The sequence below is a fragment of the Myzus persicae genome, unplaced genomic scaffold, assembly GCF_001856785.1.
Source record: "Myzus persicae strain clone G006 unplaced genomic scaffold, MPER_G0061.0, whole genome shotgun sequence".
NCBI classification, from domain to species: Eukaryota; Metazoa; Arthropoda; class Insecta; order Hemiptera; family Aphididae; genus Myzus; species Myzus persicae.
This window is the reverse complement of record NW_019101814.1, coordinates 324,910-345,531: the sequence shown is the minus strand read 5'-3', so window position 1 is coordinate 345,531 and position 20,622 is coordinate 324,910. Positions and strand designations below refer to the sequence as shown.

The 20,622-nt window shown below is 30.8% G+C and overlaps 3 protein-coding genes across 5 annotated transcripts; 2 read left to right on the top strand and 1 right to left on the bottom strand.

Moving 5' to 3' along the window:
- The first annotated feature begins 1,669 nt into the window (after positions 1-1,669).
- Positions 1,670-6,114, top strand: LOC111030483 (esterase FE4-like). 3 transcript variants are annotated; one of them, XM_022309997.1, is made up of 11 exons: positions 1,670-1,789; positions 2,247-2,298; positions 2,382-2,573; positions 2,640-2,789; positions 2,886-3,042; positions 3,102-3,287; positions 3,407-3,600; positions 3,723-3,888; positions 4,436-4,623; positions 4,730-4,986; positions 5,797-6,114. In XM_022309997.1, the coding sequence occupies exons 3-11, from the start codon at positions 2,388-2,390 to the stop codon at positions 5,993-5,995; spliced, it is 1,683 nt and encodes a 560-aa protein (XP_022165689.1). In that variant the 5' UTR covers positions 1,670-1,789; positions 2,247-2,298; positions 2,382-2,387; the 3' UTR covers positions 5,996-6,114. The 3 variants fall into 3 exon arrangements, with proteins under 3 accessions (XP_022165689.1, XP_022165690.1, XP_022165691.1); XM_022309998.1 differs by lacking the exon at positions 1,670-1,789 and having other exon boundaries at positions 1,992-2,298; positions 2,368-2,573; XM_022309999.1 differs by lacking the exons at positions 1,670-1,789; positions 2,247-2,298; positions 2,382-2,573 and having other exon boundaries at positions 2,698-2,789; positions 2,899-3,042.
- Positions 6,115-7,444: 1,330 nt separating this feature from the next.
- LOC111030485 lies at positions 7,445-11,137 on the top strand. The gene is made up of 4 exons (XM_022310000.1): positions 7,445-8,452; positions 8,574-8,763; positions 9,134-9,226; positions 10,281-11,137. The coding sequence occupies exons 1-4, from the start codon at positions 8,313-8,315 to the stop codon at positions 11,064-11,066; spliced, it is 1,209 nt and encodes a 402-aa protein (XP_022165692.1). The 5' UTR covers positions 7,445-8,312; the 3' UTR covers positions 11,067-11,137.
- A 1,616-nt stretch (positions 11,138-12,753) lies between these two features.
- Positions 12,754-13,985, bottom strand: LOC111030508. Its single transcript, XM_022310037.1, has 2 exons — positions 13,557-13,985; positions 12,754-13,436 (listed from the first exon to the last, which is right to left on the bottom strand). Exons 1-2 carry the CDS (start codon positions 13,954-13,956, stop codon positions 12,991-12,993), a joined length of 846 nt encoding a protein of 281 aa, XP_022165729.1. The 5' UTR covers positions 13,957-13,985; the 3' UTR covers positions 12,754-12,990.
- Positions 13,986-20,622: the final 6,637 nt, after the last annotated feature.

Below are 20,622 nucleotides of genomic sequence, written 5' to 3'. Positions count from 1 at the left end.
AGTTAGGTTGCAATAAAATTATCCAAATTATATATTTGTGGGTGGCTAAAGTCAATACAACAACAATCTATCAAGAAGTAAGTATATCTATTATACTTATACCATAAAATATGGATAGTTTTATTTGATACCTCAAGATAACAATACATTTTCTTAAGTATAGTAATTTATTTATTTTTAATTTATTAAATACAATTTTTAATTATTTTATTCAAACTTAATTTTTAAATTTTATAATATAATATTCTCTAATTAATAAATAACAGTATGTAAATAATTAAATGGTAACAAACTACAAACTTTAAATCAATCTTTATAATGTAAAATATCAATAATATAGGTTAAAGTGTCTACAGAAACGGTAATAGCCTACACCGAATACTTTAGAGACGTTGGTCTAAAAATTGCATACCGTGATTTCGAGCTAATCAGTGGTGGTAACGATGTTGTAGAAATTGACCAAACTTACTGTACATCAGAATGACATCTATTTACCAGCTTTTTATTTTGCTTTTATGAATCTTTAAAATACTAATACAAAATCGTGGATATCATAATACCATTGTAGTTTTATGTCGTGTACTATAGACTTTCACATATTTTATTTTTAGAATTCGTAAAAGCAAATAAATGTAATAGGAATATTTTAATAGAAAAAATGTTATCAATAAATTTTTTATTAAATGGTAAATATTTGAACGTCTTAAAAATCATTTAAATTAAGGGAATTGCAAATAGAAAATTGTTAAGGGGTTCGGCATAGGCAATTCGTACGTTTCTTGCTGTCATTGATCGTCTTTGTGTGTAGTAAATGATAATTAGCATGGCTGTGCGAGTTAATGATATTTTTAACTCAGTTAAGGAAAGTTAAATTTAAATCTAAATAAAGTCAATTCAAAATTGTTAATTTAACTAAGAAGTTTACTAAAAGTTAATATTAACTTTTTAAATTTAGTTAAGTTAATTTAAAATAAATTAAGTTTCTGTTTTCGTATAGATAAAATTAAAATAATACCCAGCAACGCGTAGCGTATTAATACTTGATAACCAATTCAATCATGTTCACTTTTTTTTAAATCAAACCACTAAAATTACATAATTTTTATCAGCCTCTAAAGTTATTTTTATGAAAAATTAATGACGTTTGCAATCCTCTTAATCACTAAATATGAACTTGAACGTCCGTCTTTCTAAATACTGCCATGATCAATAATTTGTTAGTAAGTTGGTCGCTGAGAAAGAGTTACCTACCTTTTAGTTGTTTTTTTTGCAATTTGAAAATATTATTTGTGTTTATTTGACTTTTTTTGACATTTTAAAATTCAATTTTTACGGAAAAAAAATTTGATCTTAATACTTTTATAGGTTCAATAATTACAATTCACAATGTTAATCACAATTATATCATAAAAATATATACTTTTATTTTAATTTGCTTGGAATTTTCAACAAAATGAATTTAATCATAATTTATATTTTCGATGTACATCAATGATATTTTTGAACGACATATTTTTATTTCGTACAGTCTTTACACAGTCTTTATAACATACATGAAGGTATAAGTGAAATCATGCTGTGAAAAATTTATAATAAATACTATTGCCAATGAAATTAATTAATATGTATATAATTGATTGTTGGCTAATTATTTAAGGTCGTGCAATCAAAGGTGTTCGAAAGACAATTTATATCAACGTCAAACTGTGTTCGTCACGAGACAGTGCCAAAGCTACGTTAATAATCGAAGTACCTCACCGTCGGAGTATCGATGTATCATAGGACATAGGTTAGTAACTGTTTTGTAGTATAAATACTCAATACGTATGTAAATAACATATTATTATTATTATATTATACATTTTATAAACATTTGATAGGTAATTTATGATAATAATTTAAACAATTTAATACGAAATGAGATACTGTGTATAAGTATTAATATACCTTATGTAATTTAATAATTACCTATCAGTAAAGCATAATATTACAATATTATATCCGCATTTCAACTGTGAATGGCTAATAGATAACTCTCAACAGTGTAAATCGATTTTTACGTTTTAATTTTATAGTACAACAACGCACGAAGGCCGATCATAAACGACGTGTAATAATAATTGTGTTTAATACCTATACCATTATACTGTTGCGATTAATAAATGTTGTTGCACGTCGCTTTAGTAATGTTGTCAAACAGTTCATTTAAATAGGCACCTACTAATGTGTGCAATTGTGTACTACAGATAGTCCAAGTGTTTATTCTGCGCGCAACTGCCAAAATACTAGACTATATAGGTAGGTTTAGTTTTGATATGATTTGATTTTTATTTTTTAGTGAATTGCACCATTTTTTTTAAAATGTAGTATTCATTTTATAGTGAAATATGCATAGCACTGCGTTGGCTGTTGTTGCGTTACTCTTCGGATATGTCTTTTGCACCGGTCCACAGATTAACGTGCACGAAGGCCAATTGAAAGGAAAACAGTTCTTGTCGAGAAATGGACGGAATTTTTTTGCATTTCAAGGAATACCGTATGCAAAACCACCTGTGGGACAGCTCCGATTTAAGGTATTTATAAAACGTCTGTACTATAATATTAAATTGGGTTATAGTTTCTTATACGTAAACGTTTAGGCCCCGGAACCAATTAGTCCCTGGAAAGGCGTATTGAATGCCACATCGGAGCCGTCGATGTGTATTCAAAAGAATCTTTTCATGTACCAGACATCTGATGTCCTCTTGGGCAGTGAAGACTGTCTATATTTAAACGTCTATACACCTAAGGTATATATTTATATTAATGTGATAGATAAATCAATAATCAACTGTATTATTATTAGTATTATAATTTTCTCTATTATAATATAATATGCTAAATAGCTACCAAAAACAGGTGTGAAAAATTTACCTGTCATGGTATGGATCCCAGGAGGAGGGTTTAGCTCGGGGCATGGTGGTATGCGACTTTATGGCCCTAAGTATCTAATGGATAAGGACATTGTTTTGGTTACAATCAATTACAGGATCGGCCTTCTCGGTAAGAACGTTTAATTGTGTGTGAACTTTTTGAAGTATCTATGTTATTCATATTTACAGGTTTTTTGAGCGCTGAAGATGATATATTACCGGGAAATTATGGTTTGAAAGATCAAGTATTAGCACTCCGTTGGGTACAAGATAATATCGCCAAATTTGGAGGCGATAGTAAAAAAGTTACATTGTTTGGTGAGAGTGCAGGAGGGGCGAGTGTGGGTTTGCATTTACTGTCACCATTAAGTAAAGGTATGCTTACTTCAACGTTTTTATAAACTTCAACAATACCGCCAACCATATACTTAGATAGAATAAAATATAAATAATACTAAATAGTAAATTGCAATCTCCTTAATCGTTATATGTAGGACTGTTTCATAAAGCAATTTTACAAAGTGGAAGTCCTTTTTGTCAATGGGCGGTCTTGCCACCGGGCTTAGCTGAGCGGCGTGCCAAAGCTGTGGCTACAATAACTGGATGTCCCTCCAATTCAAAAGATATGATTGACTGTTTAAGGGCCTTACCCGCCGATACTTTTGTGCAATTAAATAGAAATTTTTTCGTAAGTTAAACTTAGTTGTAATAATAGAGGATAGTAATTGTTTCAATTATAAAGGCAACACGAAATTAGATCCAATTATTGCAGTATTTAGCATGAGTACATTTTACAATTATTTTATTCAGGAATGGGAAGTTCATCCATCAGTCACCTTTTCAGCTGTTGTTGAAAAATGCCACGAGAAAAAAGATTCGTTTTTATGCAATTATCCTTTAAAATATTATAAACAAGAATCACTCGTGCCGATTATAATTGGAATGAATTCTGGAGAAGGTGGATTTTTTGCATCCCGTAAGTAAAATATTAAAATTCACATTTTTTTTGGCTGTACAAACGTGTGAAATCAGCTCAACATCGAAAATAGACTAACTCCCAGGTGAGCCATGAGCAGAACCTCCGTCTATAATATCTATACTCTATTCTAATATAACTTATATCATTAGATATTAAAATATATCTCAATATTGTAATTACATTTTCCTGTACTGGGATAATATCACTTAAAATTGTATTAATCTAATATTTACCTAAAGACACCTATTACAGTTATTTAGTTGGAAAAAGTTGTTACTTATTCGTATAAAATCTTGAGAGATAATTTACTTACAAATCACAATAAGAATTTCAAAACAATAAAGCCATATAAAAATAATAATTGATATTTAAAAAAATAAATAATTTATGTTTTTCCCATGTCCAAAAATGTGAAGAGTTAAAATGTACAGAGTAACTTGTAATTAGGTATGTAAAAAATACAGTATTTTGGTATACAGTTTTTTCAAATCTGTTTTAGACATCATATCTCATGTTTATTATTTTATTTTACGATATAATATAGGGTTGTATAATGAAAATGGTCTTATCTACCCTGAATTTAAAGAAAACTTCAGACGAATAGTGCCACTAATGCTGCTTTACCATTTTTCCGCTTCATACAAAGACGTTGGTTTTATTAGTGACAAATTGAAAGAGCATTACTTTCCTGAAGGGACTTCGATCGAAGAAAATCCTAAAAAGACGGTCGATGTTAGTAATATTTATAATAATTATAATATATTATGACTAATTCTTATATTATGCTGACCATTTTTAGTCGTTTATTCCTAAACGTATTTATTTATATTTATTTCAGATGGTCACTGGTGGTATATTCTTAAAAGGGGTTATTGACATGGCCAATCATGTAATGTCACCTGTACACTTTTATGTATACGATTATGTAAACAAGCATTCATTAAATACATTCTTCGGACCATGTCCAAAACATTTAGGTGTCACTCACGGCGATGAAATGTTTAGCCTTTTCGATTTAGGTAAGCGGTTAAACACACAAGACGAGAATGTGTCTAAACTTATGGTAGACATTTGGACGAACTTCGCCAGCTCTGAGTAAGGTTTATTTGATCTGTCGTATATGCAGTTTTCAGTAATGATTAACAATTTATTTTAACCCAATTAATTTATTTTACAACTCTTGGTTTATTAACACACATAACACACGTAATAACCACAGTACACACAGTACACATTAGTAACTACACAATTCAAATTATGAATCTAAGTATTTAAAATTGGGACTTAAATTTTACACATTTAATTTTTTTTACAATATGTCTTACATTATTTTTCTCAAGTATATATATTTTACAACTGATATTATAATGACCTCTACAGCATGGGCCTAAATTGGGTTTTGGGGCTTAGCCTCCCACAAAAAAAACTGAAGTTCCCCAAAATTTTCCTGATTAAATCTCGTAAATATAATTAGTCAAGTTAATGTGTTAATTGATATTTCTAGCCTCCCCCACGATTTTTTACCATATTTACGCCTAGGCCCTATAACCTATATAATAAGTACCTAGTACTTACCTAATATTTACTAAGTAAACTCTTAATAATTAATATATTTAATATTATTCAAAATAATATATTTCTTATCATATACCTCGTTCCTCTATAATATATTATAGTTGAGTCTATACAATTTTTAATTGTCTCTGATTATATAATAATTGTGTCAATTACTAACTTATTGATAATTATCAGATTTAGATGTCATTAATGATCTTCTAGATTTGTTTTATTTTCATTAGATTTATTTTAAATTATAACAAAGCTAATAAATATCCAAACGACCAAACAGGATAGTGATGTGTAAATGTAAAAGTAAATCTATTTGTTTGAATTTATTGTTTTTAGTAAGTTGACTATTGACGGAAAAAGTACAGGAAATACTTGGCCGAGGTATAACAAAAAGGACATGAAATATTTATTGATAAATTCATCCACGCCTGTTTTGTCCGAAAGACCGTTTATGGAAGAGTACAACTTTTGGAGTGGACTACCATTGACACCTAATGGCAGCTACAGTCGAGAGCATTCCAGAACGGAACTTTAAATGTGCATAGTGTATAGTGTAAGCTTCTGTAATTAATTACCTGTAATTATTCTAAAAACGCATGTTAGAGTAAATAATTATTTAAGTTATTACATGGTTTGTTTTTTTTTAAGTTACTATTTTAGGTGAAAAAATATATTACTATTTTTATACGTTTTTTGTAGACTAATAATATTGCCAAAACCAATTTTTAAGTTGATATTATTTGTCTTGTTGTATAAAAATATAAAACGATGCCAACAATAATTGTTAATATAAAACTATTTTCAGGTATTATATAATATTAGTATGAGGAAAATATTTTTTTTTAATTTTGAGCTAATATGTATATATATGAAAACGAAAAAACTTTTAGTATAAAATGTCTTCAAGTATCCGAAATTAAATTTGATGAACGTCTAATATATAACTAAGAAGATGGTTTAATATAGGAAGTTGGATGACGTTCTCATTAAACACGTGTTAAGGTTTTTTCATTCAGAAACTGTGAGCGCCACTATATTCTAACAACACATTTTCTAATTTATAGTACTCTATTAATATCGATAATATATAATATTTTAGTCAGCTTATACTTATCTCGTCCGCTGCTATTCATTTATTGTATTTTAAATAAATTATTGGTTAATGATTTAATTAAAGTAAACAGAAATAATAATTTCGAAAAAGTTAAGGATGTAACAATAACAGTAATAAAAATAGTAATACTTTCCAAACTTAATAGTTCAGGTTATAAATAAATTACAAATCTATGTTTAGAATGTTGTTTATCTATCAAAAAATTGAAAAGTGTGTAAACATTTTCTTTTAATAGGATTGTGACAAATAAAAAATAATAAATAGAAATTAGTCTAACTATAAGTTAACGTAAGTCATATTTTACTTATTTAAGTATTACACATTAAATCAACAATATTAGGTAATGATTATTAATATATCATACAATTACGATACCTAGTAATAATATTATACATACTTAGCTTCTCATAATATGGAAATAGGTACACATTATGTAAACAAAATTTTTTTTATTTATTGAACAAAATGTTTCAACGGTAATGATTATTAGGGTACAGTTATTTAATTGATAAACAATTTAATTTTGTTTTTTATTGACGTCTAAATACTTCTTTGTATAATCATATTGCCATTAAGTACCTATAAACTTTTAAATAATTGTGTATATTTATTTATTAAACACACAGTATTAATTAATTATTACTAAGGGTTGTTAGAATATTTTTTAACATGTATATAATAATAATATTATATAATATATTGTATTTTACTTGGCTTTTACCCCAGCGAAGAAGGTGAAAAATTGTTGGAAAATATGTTAGTGCTATTTAATCCGTACTAAAAATAAAGTTAATTTATTATTGTCTCCACCTATGTTTTTTTAAGTGAATTATATATTTTAGAATCTAATATTATAGCACACATACAGCATAATATTATACTACCATCCAACATGCTTTGAAAGATTAAAAAATAACTTTATAGGTGATCACGTCACTATAGACATATTTTTACGTTGAACCGGATTTCTTCAACCCGAAAATCAAAACTATAAACGTGTTTGTGCCAAAATGTTCAATTACCCGGTGAGATAAAATGCAGTATGTCTGTTATGTTTTTGCCAAAATCACTTTCGTTTAGCTACAAATAACTGAAGAATGCTCGCCATTTAAATACCCTGGCTGCAGTTCGTAGTCAAATTATAGACTTTCGAATAAAATGTACAGTGTATCAGACTCTCGTCATTATACGAAATGCGAGTTACAAGTGCGTTAACGATGAGTTATGGTCGTTGAATCATTCAAATCGGTCCGAAGTGATTTTATGAATAAAAACCACTCGAACTAAGAAATCGTGTATTTTTTCTTGGCTCCGTGTGTACTTCGTTTACGACCAGCGCCAGGATCGATCAACTGCTGAACTGTACTATAATGTCTGGATGGTGGAAAATAATATTCTAAACATTGTGCCGTAGCTCGTGTCGAGGAGTATGATGAATAAAAAAAAATCCATTTTATGAGATTTTATAATCGCTCGTGTGTTACGTAGGCGCCGGGCGCCGAGCGGAGTTTCGTAAGGTTTCGTGACGTTTGCGAAAAAATAGAAACATCATAAACCACGTGGGTTCTCTTGCATCGCCGGTGACGATTTTGCGCGGAATTTCTTGGCAGCCTGTTTCTATTTAAATACTTCAATTCCGTCAGTTGAGCGCTCATTATATAGTGCTATAGTGTTGGGATGATACACTAGGTACACGACTAATTATTATTAATATTTGTATTAACAATTTCACGTCACCATGTCGTTTCTGGATATCGTTTCGAAGTTCAACCAACAAGCCGACAGCCATTCGAAATCGCAGTCTTTGAACCCGTTTTCGGAGCAGTTCGAACAGTCACGATCGCCGTCGCCTCGATTTTCCCGGGAAGAATACGGAAAGTGAGTACACCGCGCACAAACGCATAATATACATTTACAAAAATATTTCATGCTTTATTTCATAATAAAATCGAGCTCAGTGCGTTTCAATTGTATCACATTGATGTTGTGTTCCGTACAGGCCTGTAGCGGGCTCTAAGACAGATCTCAGGGGGCGCAGAGCAAAGTCGCACGTTTGCCGAGAGATCTTGGAACTGTGCACCGTCATACACGATGTCGGCACCTACAACACGAAAAAGAGAGATCCCGACGACGAGGACCAACAGATCGACGACGGTACAATTATCGTCAGTTTTGGTGAACTCTTTCAGGTGAGTACCGGTGCTACTAAAATAAAATATAGTGTACCGCTGGGCGATGTCGATTTTTTTCCCGTCGTAAATCAAACCATTCGCGATTTTTTTTTTTTAAGAAATAAATATATTAGGTATGATCATTCGGTCGAGTAAAATATTCGATTGTCCTCTCCAATAATATATTCTCCGACTAATATGCACATTGATGATTGATTGATTCCACGCTCTCAAATGCATCTGCAGTAATGCCTGCGTGTATATTCAATAATAATAATAATAATAATAATAATAATAATAATAATTGTAATAATAAAGTCGATACAGATTGTGCGGAACGTGTGTGATGAAATGTTCTAAAAATGTGTATGTATTTTTTTTCTTTCAGATTTACACGAAAATATCGGACAAAGTAGTGGGTCTGTTGATAGCGGCCAAACGCCGCGGTTTCGTGTATTTCGATCGGGAAATACTTTTCCAAGTAAGTACCTATCTGCGTCGCAGATACGATCGCGAATACGTGCGCGTTTGTGAATGGGCCTAAAAAAAAAAGATGAAAAAGTAAATAGGATTTGATCGTAAATTCACTAAAACGGCCGTGTCCACCTTGAATACAGAAATAGATCGATGGCCGGTGATGATTAAGCCGGAGCGTCCCCTGGCACATGGCCACCGGCATTCCTCGACAAAACAAAATAAATGCGGATTCCGCACGGTCCCAATGTCAGTAGTAATCGTTTACAAATTATAATACAAACGCAATAAATTTCCACACGATTCCGACCTACATAAGTCAGCGCTCGGTCACACGTGATTCTCCTTATATTATTATAATGTATATACTCATATATAGGTAGGTACGTACTTGCATTTCGTTTCCGAATATACATCGTTGTGTATGGCGTGTCGTTTTTTTAGACATTTTATTGTTGCTCGGTAATGTGAAAACCACCGAGACATGTTTTGGCAACGTCTCGTGAAATTAAAGTTCCGAATCTACGCACTCGTATGCTGTTTTTTATTATTATAATTTTTTTAAAAATTTTTTTTGTCATTTGTCCCTTCCTGTTGTTCCGCGGCGTAGGTGAAAAAACCCTTTTTGACAAAGTTCATCAATCGCGTGTGTGCCATCAGAATTTTTTCTCTGGCTTGCGGCCCGAATTGGATTTTACAGCTAATTATATTGTGATACGTTTTATTTCCGCTAAACCTAGAAATTGCTAAACAAATGATTCAAGCAAATGCCAATTCCATTTTACTGACTCATACGCCATTGTTTATTAAAACCGTGTGCTGTGTCGTAATATTGCTAAATTATTGAAATGTGTGTTGATTATATAGTCAACAACTGCAAGTGCTCTACGTTGTTGTTATTACTTATTACAACAATATCGATAACATACTTGCATATTTACTACATACTATATGGCAAACGTCTATATATAGAGTAATGTTCTTTGTTTGTCGGTGTTATGATAATTATAGCTAGTGACTTGAATAATTATTTTTCTAAATGCATACTGTTTTTATTTTAGAGAAGAGATGACGATGTACTTATTGCTCTGCTAAAGCCCATTTCCGAAATCAGCAAAATATTAAAAGAGGACATAAATCAAGCAAACTCGTTGGCACCTGTGGAGTCGAAGCCAGTGGAGAAAAAAAAATCACCTTCATCCAGTAAAACGAAACGAGTAAAACCTGATGATAAAAAAGAGCCAAACGAAATATCAACTAATCATTTGACGATCGATGACCAACCAAATGTCATATCATCAGAAGTTACAAATGGCAATGCACTCGTCGTAGAAATTGGAATCAACGACGACCGTAAACCGAATTGTGACGAACTAATAGACGTCAAAGTGTTTGACGTCGAAAACATTGGGAAGGACGATGACGATCATAAAGCAAACTGTAACGAACAAGTCGACGATAAATTCGTTGAAGGAGAATTAGTTAATAATGTTATTGCAATTTCAGAAAATATGGAGAACCAATGTAATCAAGTAGAAGATAACATATCGGAAGGAGTTAACGGTTTAATTATTGATGACGAAACTGAGACGAAAGACATCGATGGTTCCGTTGATGCGATTGTTGAAAACAAAAGCGAAATCTACGATTTGGCAGCGGACGACAATAGCGGCGTAGAGGGGGTGGAAGTCGAAAATTTTCAAAGCGAAACGTACGTTGAGATTAATAAAACTCATACGAACGACGGTCAAGTAGACGTGACAGAAGAAAGTACAAACGACATCGTCAACGGTAGCGAAAATAATATCATCAATAAAGAAACAGAACATCACAATATGTGTTTTTAATGAAAACCACCTACAGAATTCGGAACATCCGACTGAGAAATGTCTACTTGGTACATTTCTTATAAAAAAAAATATTCCATAGATAGGTTTAAGATGTAAGACGAAGTTAAAATATGTACTGTAAGAACAGTAGAATATATTATTGAAATGTATAAAAGTACTGCCAACCAATCTTTTGGTACATATTATTGTATAAATTAATGCATATATCATTGTGGTAATTATTTTAATGTCATTCAACGCAATGTTGGTTTATGATTTATGATAATATTATTATTTAGTTAGGGTAAATTTTAAAATCACAATAGAAATACTTACCTACATTTACATTTTACACTGCAGTAGATTAATAATAGTAATATAGTTCATTATTTTTATAAATAATATTTATTTTGTGAGGAAAAATAGATGTGAAGCTATAGTAGAGAGTACCTGTATGAGTAAACGTTTTAAAATCTAGATGCTACAGGTAAAGTTTCCAAATGTCATGCTTAATATTATTGCAATTAAATAGACCTATTTAAATTGAAAAAAAAAATATCGCTTGTTCGCTATGTATTAAAATGCATTCATAATTTATTTTTTAACATGTTGATTAATAGTAATTTTATGTATTGGTTGGGATACGTTTTCATGTATGTTTTATTTCTATTTTGTCACGATATTGTTACTATTAAAATTTCATTTTTATCTTAAGTAACTGTAATTTAAATTTAATACCTACCTATTATGAGTAATTTATTTTATTGTAACTTTACTTTTAGGTATAATTTATTGTAACGAGATATGAAATTTAAAAACATAAGGTAAATTTATGATAACTACATTTTAATAATTATTGTATTTCCAATTGAGTTACCTTAATTATATACATAATGTACATTTTTTATATTATATAATTTTAAAAAAAATATGTACATTTATATATAAATAGTTGTTTGTGTTAATGTCTTTGTTTTGTTATGTAATTTCAAATGATAAATAATACATACATTTTATTATGTAAATTATTTTGTTTAAAATGTGTTCAATCTTTAAAAAAATATTTAGTGTTCCCCGTTAAAATATGTGTTATTTATAGACATTTTATTCGTCGAAAATGTAAAAAATGTAAAGTAGTTGAGACCCAGTGAAAAGAAAAAAAACATTAAGTTCATATTATATAAGTACGTATATACATATATAAGCCAATTTATTATTATTATTTTTGTAATTCTATGTTATTTATTTATATACATGAAAAACGAATTAAAATTATAATTTATTTTGTCTGAATTTAAAATGCTCTTATTAAATGGCAATTAAAAAAAAGTGCTTAACATCTTTTTATATGCATTTCGTTAAGATAATTAGTTTAAAGTGTATAAAAATAATAAAATAATATAATTTATTGTGCGCCCACATAAAACGTTCATATTGAGCTACATTTGGTATTTGTATATTAATGGTCTGTGTAATTACAGTATGTGATTGCAATTGTTTTTATTTTCGCACCCATCTACAGTCTACATGTTATGATAAATGCATTTTTGTGATAAAGTATAAACATTTGTTTGAGACGAATTTTTATTTAAAATGCTATATCATTTTCAATGACGTCTTGTTTAATAGTGTTTTCACTACAAACGTCGAAGGAATATTTCTAAATCAATCGACACCATAGATTTTGAGACTAACGAAACAGACGTACGCCTAAATATAATATTTATTTATTTATCAATTAGAAATCATAGTAAATAAATAAATATGTCGGTAATAAGAACACTCGGGATGTTCACGACGAAAATACGATATATTTGTTTTAAAACAATTTTCATGAAATAAATAAATAAATTTAGCTAAACCTGAATAATAAATAATAAAAATAAAATAAATGCAAACAATAATTTAGTGAAGGTACCTAGGATACAAATCTAAGACCAATTCAATATTTGTTGGACGACAGGCTGGCTGACGAACCGGACGAAGACGACGACGGTGACGGCTGGTAACTGTTGTAGGCCATCGAATGAGCGGAATCGGAGGAATGGCTCGAATAACCCGTGGGCTCCCACGAGCTGGACGACTCGTAACCCGAAGACTGCGGTGGCCCGTACATGGGTGGAGGTCCGGATGTGGACGACGGTTCGGCGGACCCCGGGAATCCGGGCAGGTGCAACGGAAGTCCGGGAATGCCAGACTTCTTCAGGAACTCCTTGAGGAGGAACCCGAGCACCAGCATTATGGCCACCTTGCTGAGCACCAGAGCCTTGGTGGCCTTCATGCTGACGAGGGCCATCATTATGGGCATGAGCATCTTGAGCTTCATCTTCATCATCATCATGAGCGGCATCAGCATTTTGTCTTGCATCATGCCCATTTCCATGTCAGCTACAAACGGTATAAACGCAATATTGAGTTCGGATTGTTTGAGCTTCACTAACGACTGAACGAATTTATGCACAGATCGGATGACCTTGAGAAATTCGACTATACTTAAAATATCCAAACCTCTAGCTGTGGTGGTAGTTGTTCCGGCGGCGGCTGCGGCGGCGGCGGCTGGTGCAGCTTCGTTGTCCATCGCCCGGGCGTCCCGCACCGGTGCGGTCACCGGAAGGCTCGGCTCGTTGACTCGGCGCTCGATGTACGCGCCGGCCGCTCGCACCAGCTCAGCGTCTACGTCACCGTCGGCTTGCACGTCGGCGGCGCGGCCGTCCCGCAAGAACTCCAACACGTTGCCCTTCAGACAGCCCACGGCGCCCGGTCCCAGCGAACACCTGTCCAACACCCTGTCCAGCAGACCGTCGACCGGCCGGTCGGCTACCGCGACCCCGGCCACGGCCAGTGCGACCGCGGCTAGCACCACCACCGAGAGCGACGACACGGACACTGTTGTTCTTCTGCTGTGCATCGTTAACGAATGTTTGGCCACGCCTCTCCGTTCAAGCATTATATACCACCGGCACTGGCCCACTGCCCAACATAACGACGGCCGGCCGGACGACCGGTTGCGGGTGGCGCGTGACAAATACGCTAATCTCTCCGCATTACGGTCGCCGCGCGTCGCCGTCGGAATACTAAGCGGCCGCCGCCGTTCAATGGGCGCGCGCGCGCGGGTCCTGCGTCCTTTTCGGGTTCGCTCCTCGCACAGGACGCGCGATGCAAATGACGGCGGCAAACCGTGACCACAATTAATGAGATTGACGAAAATCGTCTCTCCTCGTCCTGTATTGTTTTTGATACCCGCGAGTATCGTAACGATGCGCACGAAGACTTCGGACGAAAAACTTTGGTTCAAATTCCCGCTGACCGCATTTCGGTCGTTTTCGATTTTCTTTTGAGTTGTCAGTAACAGCTGACTACGGTTCGAGTGCGCAATGAGCATCACTTCAGTTTTTGATGGCCTGAGACGCGATTATCGTCTTCGCCGTGTCCCCGACCCTCTTTTCATTTCAGTAGCAATTTTTTTTTGGTACGCGTAGCATTTGATCTCGTGTGTGGAAAATACAGAACCACGTCCAGAATACAGTAAAAACCACTGAATATAGTTCAACGTTCGTTGCGGAAGCAGCACGAAACCGGTGTGTGATATCTTTCCATTGATCGTGCTTCGAAATATGTATATAATTTGTAATTTACTTGCGACTATTTTATATTTTGAAGTAGAAAATTAGTATTAATATGAATTATTGACAAAAAATCATAATATTATTATTCACATCCGGGAAAACCAGCAAACATAATATACGTAACGTATGCCTGTAAAAAATTGATCGATTGATTGATTATTTTTTAAGATATAAATTATTTGGTGAACCTGAATAGGTACGTTTAGATGCGTTTGAATACAATTTTGTCATACCGACGTTCGATGTCTTACGATTTTTGGAAATCGATCAAAACGTTAATGCAATATCATACATGTCGGATTAACTATCTGTTACACCGAATTGTACTTATTTTACATAGGCCCCAATACGTTAGTGGAGATATGAATTTAAATTATTTTCTTTTGTAATATGATATTTATTTTTTATTTAATACATATACTCTGTTTGAATATTTCGAAAACAATTTTTGACACTCTTTAGTGTATAAAGGAAATAGAATTCATCCTGTATTACCTTATATTCAAGTATTATACAACACCATTGGGTATAGTGGAAATAATTCTATAATGGTATTGCCTATACAATAGACATCATATAATTGTCATGTTAATTACCTATGAATTTAATTTCAAAAATTATATCATAATCGTAAATTGAAGGGAATCAGTTTCGTTCATGATTTTTAAATACTATAGGTAGCTGCTTAGTTTTTAAAATCGTATAAAAAATAGTATGTACCAATTCTTTTATACACTAACATAGAGTGAGATCAATTTTAAATTTATTTTTAGTAAGACTGAAAGACATTAAAAGATAAAATAAGCTGAACTAATACAATACTTCTGTGATATAAAGTTGATAAATATTATTAAAAATATATTTTTAATTTCCATAACTATTGTGTTTTTACTTCGATTATTTTCAAAATTCAAGGGTTACCAATATGGTGTATACTGTAATTTTTTTTCAATATGTGCAATATAGCTTATTGCTTATTGTCATTTATTTCATGAATATTTTAGTATTTTGTACGTCTATGAAATCAATTTTAAGCACATTTAAGTTGTTTAAGCGTTAACAACAATTTTGTATGTAAAACGTATAATAAATCGTAAGATAAAAATCGTACTACATAATACAGGGTGCATAAATAAAATGCATGTAATAACAATAAATAATACCAAATTAAAGATTTAAATTTAAATCATTAAACTGTTCTGGGAAACATAAAAAGAGTTTTAAAATCTAAAGGAATATAAAATAATTAGGTACCTACCTATATTAAAAATTCAATTCATCTAATTTTGGTCATATCGAAGCAATATCCAGATATGTATTGATTTGAGAAATTAGAATAAAAATGTATTTAATATTGATGATTTTACAGAATTTTATAAAATTAATAAATTATTTAAGATTTTCAACACAGCGGAAAATATATAGGTGATCTTATATATTTAAATATAATTTCTTAATAATTTAAAACTAAAACTACAAAAATAAACATGATAAATTTAAAAAAAATATATTTATTGAGATTACTAAAGATTCAATTATTTAAATATTAAGTTCCAGTAGTATCACATGCAATTTTTAAATAATACCTAAATATCTTAAAGTTTTCTTGTGAAGTCTAGGTTTAAAGCTTGAAATACATAAAATCGTTTTAAATAATAACGAAAAAGGCAAGATAATATTATATATCGTGTTTGATGAATTTATGATCGAATAAATACGAAGAACTGATAAAGTCAATGTCTTTATCTTGTGCCAAATATTTTATTTGTATATATTTTTTACACTGTTATTTAAAAAAAGTTAAACATCAGGAATCCATTTTTAAACATATAGGTATTTAATAAAAGAAAAAAATGTAAACTAGACTTTAACAGTATTTTAGGTACCACAATAATATTTCATTGATGAGTCAGGAGCATTATAATTATATTTATTTATGTTATCTAGTTATAGACTATAGCGGTATGATAGGTATTTATTAAATCAAAACATTTGCACGTACATCGTAAGTAGGCAAGCATAATATGGCTTTGAATTAATATGCCCAACACCGAACAATAACACAGTACGAGGTGAACAAATCAATTAGTTCTATACGTATAATGATAAGTATAGAATCCTAAATTTTAGCTTTCATTTGAAATACTTTTCTTAATCAGTGTTAAAAAATTATATCGATAACCATTAAAAAAATATGAAAAGAATTATAATGCCTATTTAGATTTTAAAAATTATTGTCATTTGATAAAATCCAATACAATATGATTGCAATTATATTATTTGACAACTGTACCTACTGTAAAGTATCATCATTATTCAGTGCCTATATAAAGCTATCTGAATGCTCTCTGGTTATTGATTCTAAGCGAAGCGTATTGGTTTTTTAATGATATGTGTGTGTTTTTTTAAATAATGTTTTTGAGATTAATGTTGATACAAATTGTATGTTAGATGCTATAAAGTATAAGTCACAGTGGTAGACCTAGAGGTATATTATAGGCTCAGTATTCTAAAACTATGAACTATCATTTTAAAATAGTTCTAAAGTTGCATTAGGTGGTAAAATAACTTTAAATTGCAATGACTAAAGCTGAATACAACTGAATACTAGAATACATAAAAAATATCTATTTTTAATCTACACGGATTTTTGTTTGCTGTAGTACAGCAACAAAACACAATACCAATATAATATACCACATACCTATCAATTTTCACTTTTGGTTTTAGTTTTGAACAGTTTCTTGTTTATACAACGAACCTAACCTTATGAACGGGCTACTAAAATTGTCTATGGCCCAGGGCCAGAGTGTGGTACATCACTCAACACACCCAGTTGCGCGGCACTGTATGCTTGAATTGCTATTTATGATTTAATATTTCAATGGTAATAATAATATATTGTATAACGTTATATTAAAATACTAGTTTATAATACCATAAATGTTTTTGGCAAAAATTTAATTTATCCCACTGTATTACTTGTATAAAATAAATTACCAAGACAAATCTAAGCATATCATAATATTATAAGCTAAATGAACTTAAAAATAGACTGAAAAAAAATATTCTGCTCTCAGAATCAATTTTCTGATAAACAATTTTTTATCTATAAATTAAATATTAAATATCGATTTATCGTTGTATAGCGGCCATTTCCATGACAAACAGATAAACTCGTATATTATAGCTGTGCGCAATCTCTGGAATTTTAGCATTGGTTAGTTATAATAAAAATATGTTTTTTAATGTCGGTAGCACGCATCTAGTAGTATATTGTAGACACTAGACAGTCGTCAATATAATTGTATTTAATGCATAAATAGTATAGCTAGGAATATTAATTGTTGTATTACTAAATAATTAGGATGGGTGAGGCCAAGCTACGCATCGTTCTGAGGCGACACTAATATTTTTCTATAGAACACCACCACAATCGCAGGCACGAGCAGTTTTCCTTAAATTCGGCAGGAGTGTATAAGTGCGACGGTCGTATTCGTATGAGCAACGACTGTCTCACTGGCCAAGTTTTTTATTTTATAATCATCATATTATATTTATATCAAAAAAAATGTTTCCAGACAAAAACTGTGTTTGAATATTGTTTCAGTTTTTTGGGTGCTTATCTTTAAAAAAAGGACTGTTATGGCATATATTACGTACTTACAGTCAATGAGGTTTAACTAAATATACTGATACCTTAAATTATATGAAATCTTGATAGCCAATCTTATCGAGAAGGAATGAACTTATGTAGACCTGACCAGTGCATATATGGTACCTCAACGAAGCTAAAAGGGTTAATCTAATTTATTTTAGAGAGAGTCGTTAGCTTAGTGTGAACGAGGGTAATGCCAAGGTTTGAGTGCGTGTCGCTTTTAAAGTGTTTCCCATCGGGGTCATCTATCCGTGGTTGAAAACGTTCTGTTCTTTCTGCGTTTTTATGTTTCCTATGCAGGAATTGGGTTTTGGTTTTTTTTTTTTTTGATAGGTAGTGCACAATTTTTAGGAATTCTATCATGTAGGTATATCTAATAATATGTATCATAACAAAAATTAAAATAAACAATTTAATAATTAAAATGGTTATCTAAGAATTAGAAAAAAGGAATAAGACAAGTTATCTGTTCTAAAAACGATTAAAAATACAAATATGTAGCCGATAAAACTGTTTTGCATTGTCTTTATAATTTTCTGTCCAGTAACTTTCGTTGTCGCACGCTCTACGCATAGCGAGTAGGTAAGAGTACATAAATAGGTAATTTCATGAATGAATGTAAGATTCAGAAAACTATGTTTACTACAATTCTTATACTATTATGTCAAGAATACTGGAAACATGTTTATATAATAATCAAAGCATAATTAGTGTCTACATATTACTAAAAATGTAGTATGCTTTCTAGATCATAAAGTCAACATTGTTAGTGAAACCATATTGATTCACAAGTGATCTATAACGAGAAGACAAGAAGTATGAAAAATATTTTCAGTAGTTGAAAGTACTCCGTAAATACAGTAATTATGAATTATGTTTTTATACATCATATCATATTAATACTACTTTAGTAGGTAATCTAAGATTTTTAGCCTTTTAGTAGAGCAATAAAATGAAATAAAGAATGTATGGAATATTGGTTTTTTTTACAATGATGAGTGTTATGTTTTATTGACTGTCATCACTTATCACCTTTTGGAATTAATTTTCTTAGTTTTTATATGTTAATGTAATTTTTTTTTTTTTTTGAATAAAAAGCTTAAATTTTATGTCAGTTGTTGAAATATAAATTGAAAATATTAAAATAAATTATCAACATTTTTTTATGATTGTTTAAAATTCAAAAACACAACATGTATAAATTATTTTGTATTATAAATGTATACCTACCATTCTCAATTTTTTATCTAAGACTTGAAAAACTTATATGAATTCCCGCATAAGCTTTAATAACTGGAAATCAAAATAAATAAATAAATAAAATGTAGGAAATAGATACTTTTTACCACTTCGTATATTAATATTTTAGTACTTGATAAAACTTTCAAAAAATGTAGTCTAATTGAAAACTATTTATATCATGCACTCATATTCTACCGCGTTAGTGGTATATTGTCTTAGGTAATAAAAATAACGTATGATATACTATTATAATTTAGAATATAGTTAATAATATAGGTACACTAAAATATAAGCTAAGTTTATTGTTTATAAAGGACTTGAACGGACTTGACTGTTTCGTATAGGTACATTATTATACTTTACTATACGCAAAAGACATTTTACAAACGTGATTAAATATAATTTTAAGTTACTACCTACTTGTTTATATAGTACTACTAATAGAAAAATAAATTACCAATAGTAATATAAATAAATGATAAAATATACTTAGAAACAGAGGTAGGTACTGTTTCCTACAGAATCGTTTTTCATATGCAATTATTGAGTTCAAATTTAACGTCATATCTATTACAGTGACTTACTCAATTGCCATATTTACTCGAAACCTACTATACTACAGAGCGACTTGTATTGTTTCTTTTCAACAAAAGATGTACGAAATTTTATGAAATTAACAATAATATTATGACACATTATGAATTATGATGGTATTTTTAGGTTTATGTGTAATATAGTAAATGCATACCTAGTTACTATTTTAATGCTCAATGAATAAAATAGCTAAATTATACTCATATTATAATATAATGTACAATATTGTATTAAATAACTTTGTTAATTACCACTTACCATTTAACCATTGATATTCTACTCGATAATGAACCGAGTATCAGAAAAAAATAGTTAAAAATAAGATAAAAGCACTTAAGATCTGAATTAAATGTGTAATTAGTTGAAATAGATCGATCATTATAATAAAAAAGCCTATCTGGCAATGTGCAGTCTAATGATTTATATTATTATCATTTTTTTTTTGTTAAATTGC

Coding starts and splice junctions, on each gene's coding strand:
- LOC111030508 (XM_022310037.1), bottom strand. CDS start 13,956: ATGCACAGCAGAAGAACAACAGTGTCCGTGTCGTCGCTCTCGGTGGTG. Junction 13,437..13,556: donor AACTACCACCACAGCTAGAG/GTTTGGATATTT, acceptor TACCGTTTGTAG/CTGACATGGAAATGGGCATG.
- LOC111030485 (XM_022310000.1), top strand. CDS start 8,313: ATGTCGTTTCTGGATATCGTTTCGAAGTTCAACCAACAAGCCGACAGC. Junction 8,764..9,133: donor GTTTTGGTGAACTCTTTCAG/GTGAGTACCGGT, acceptor TTTTTCTTTCAG/ATTTACACGAAAATATCGGA. Junction 9,227..10,280: donor ATCGGGAAATACTTTTCCAA/GTAAGTACCTAT, acceptor TTTTTATTTTAG/AGAAGAGATGACGATGTACT.
- LOC111030483 (XM_022309997.1), top strand. CDS start 2,388: ATGCATAGCACTGCGTTGGCTGTTGTTGCGTTACTCTTCGGATATGTC. Junction 3,288..3,406: donor ACTGTCACCATTAAGTAAAG/GTATGCTTACTT, acceptor CGTTATATGTAG/GACTGTTTCATAAAGCAATT. Junction 4,987..5,796: donor ACGAACTTCGCCAGCTCTGA/GTAAGGTTTATT, acceptor TATTGTTTTTAG/TAAGTTGACTATTGACGGAA.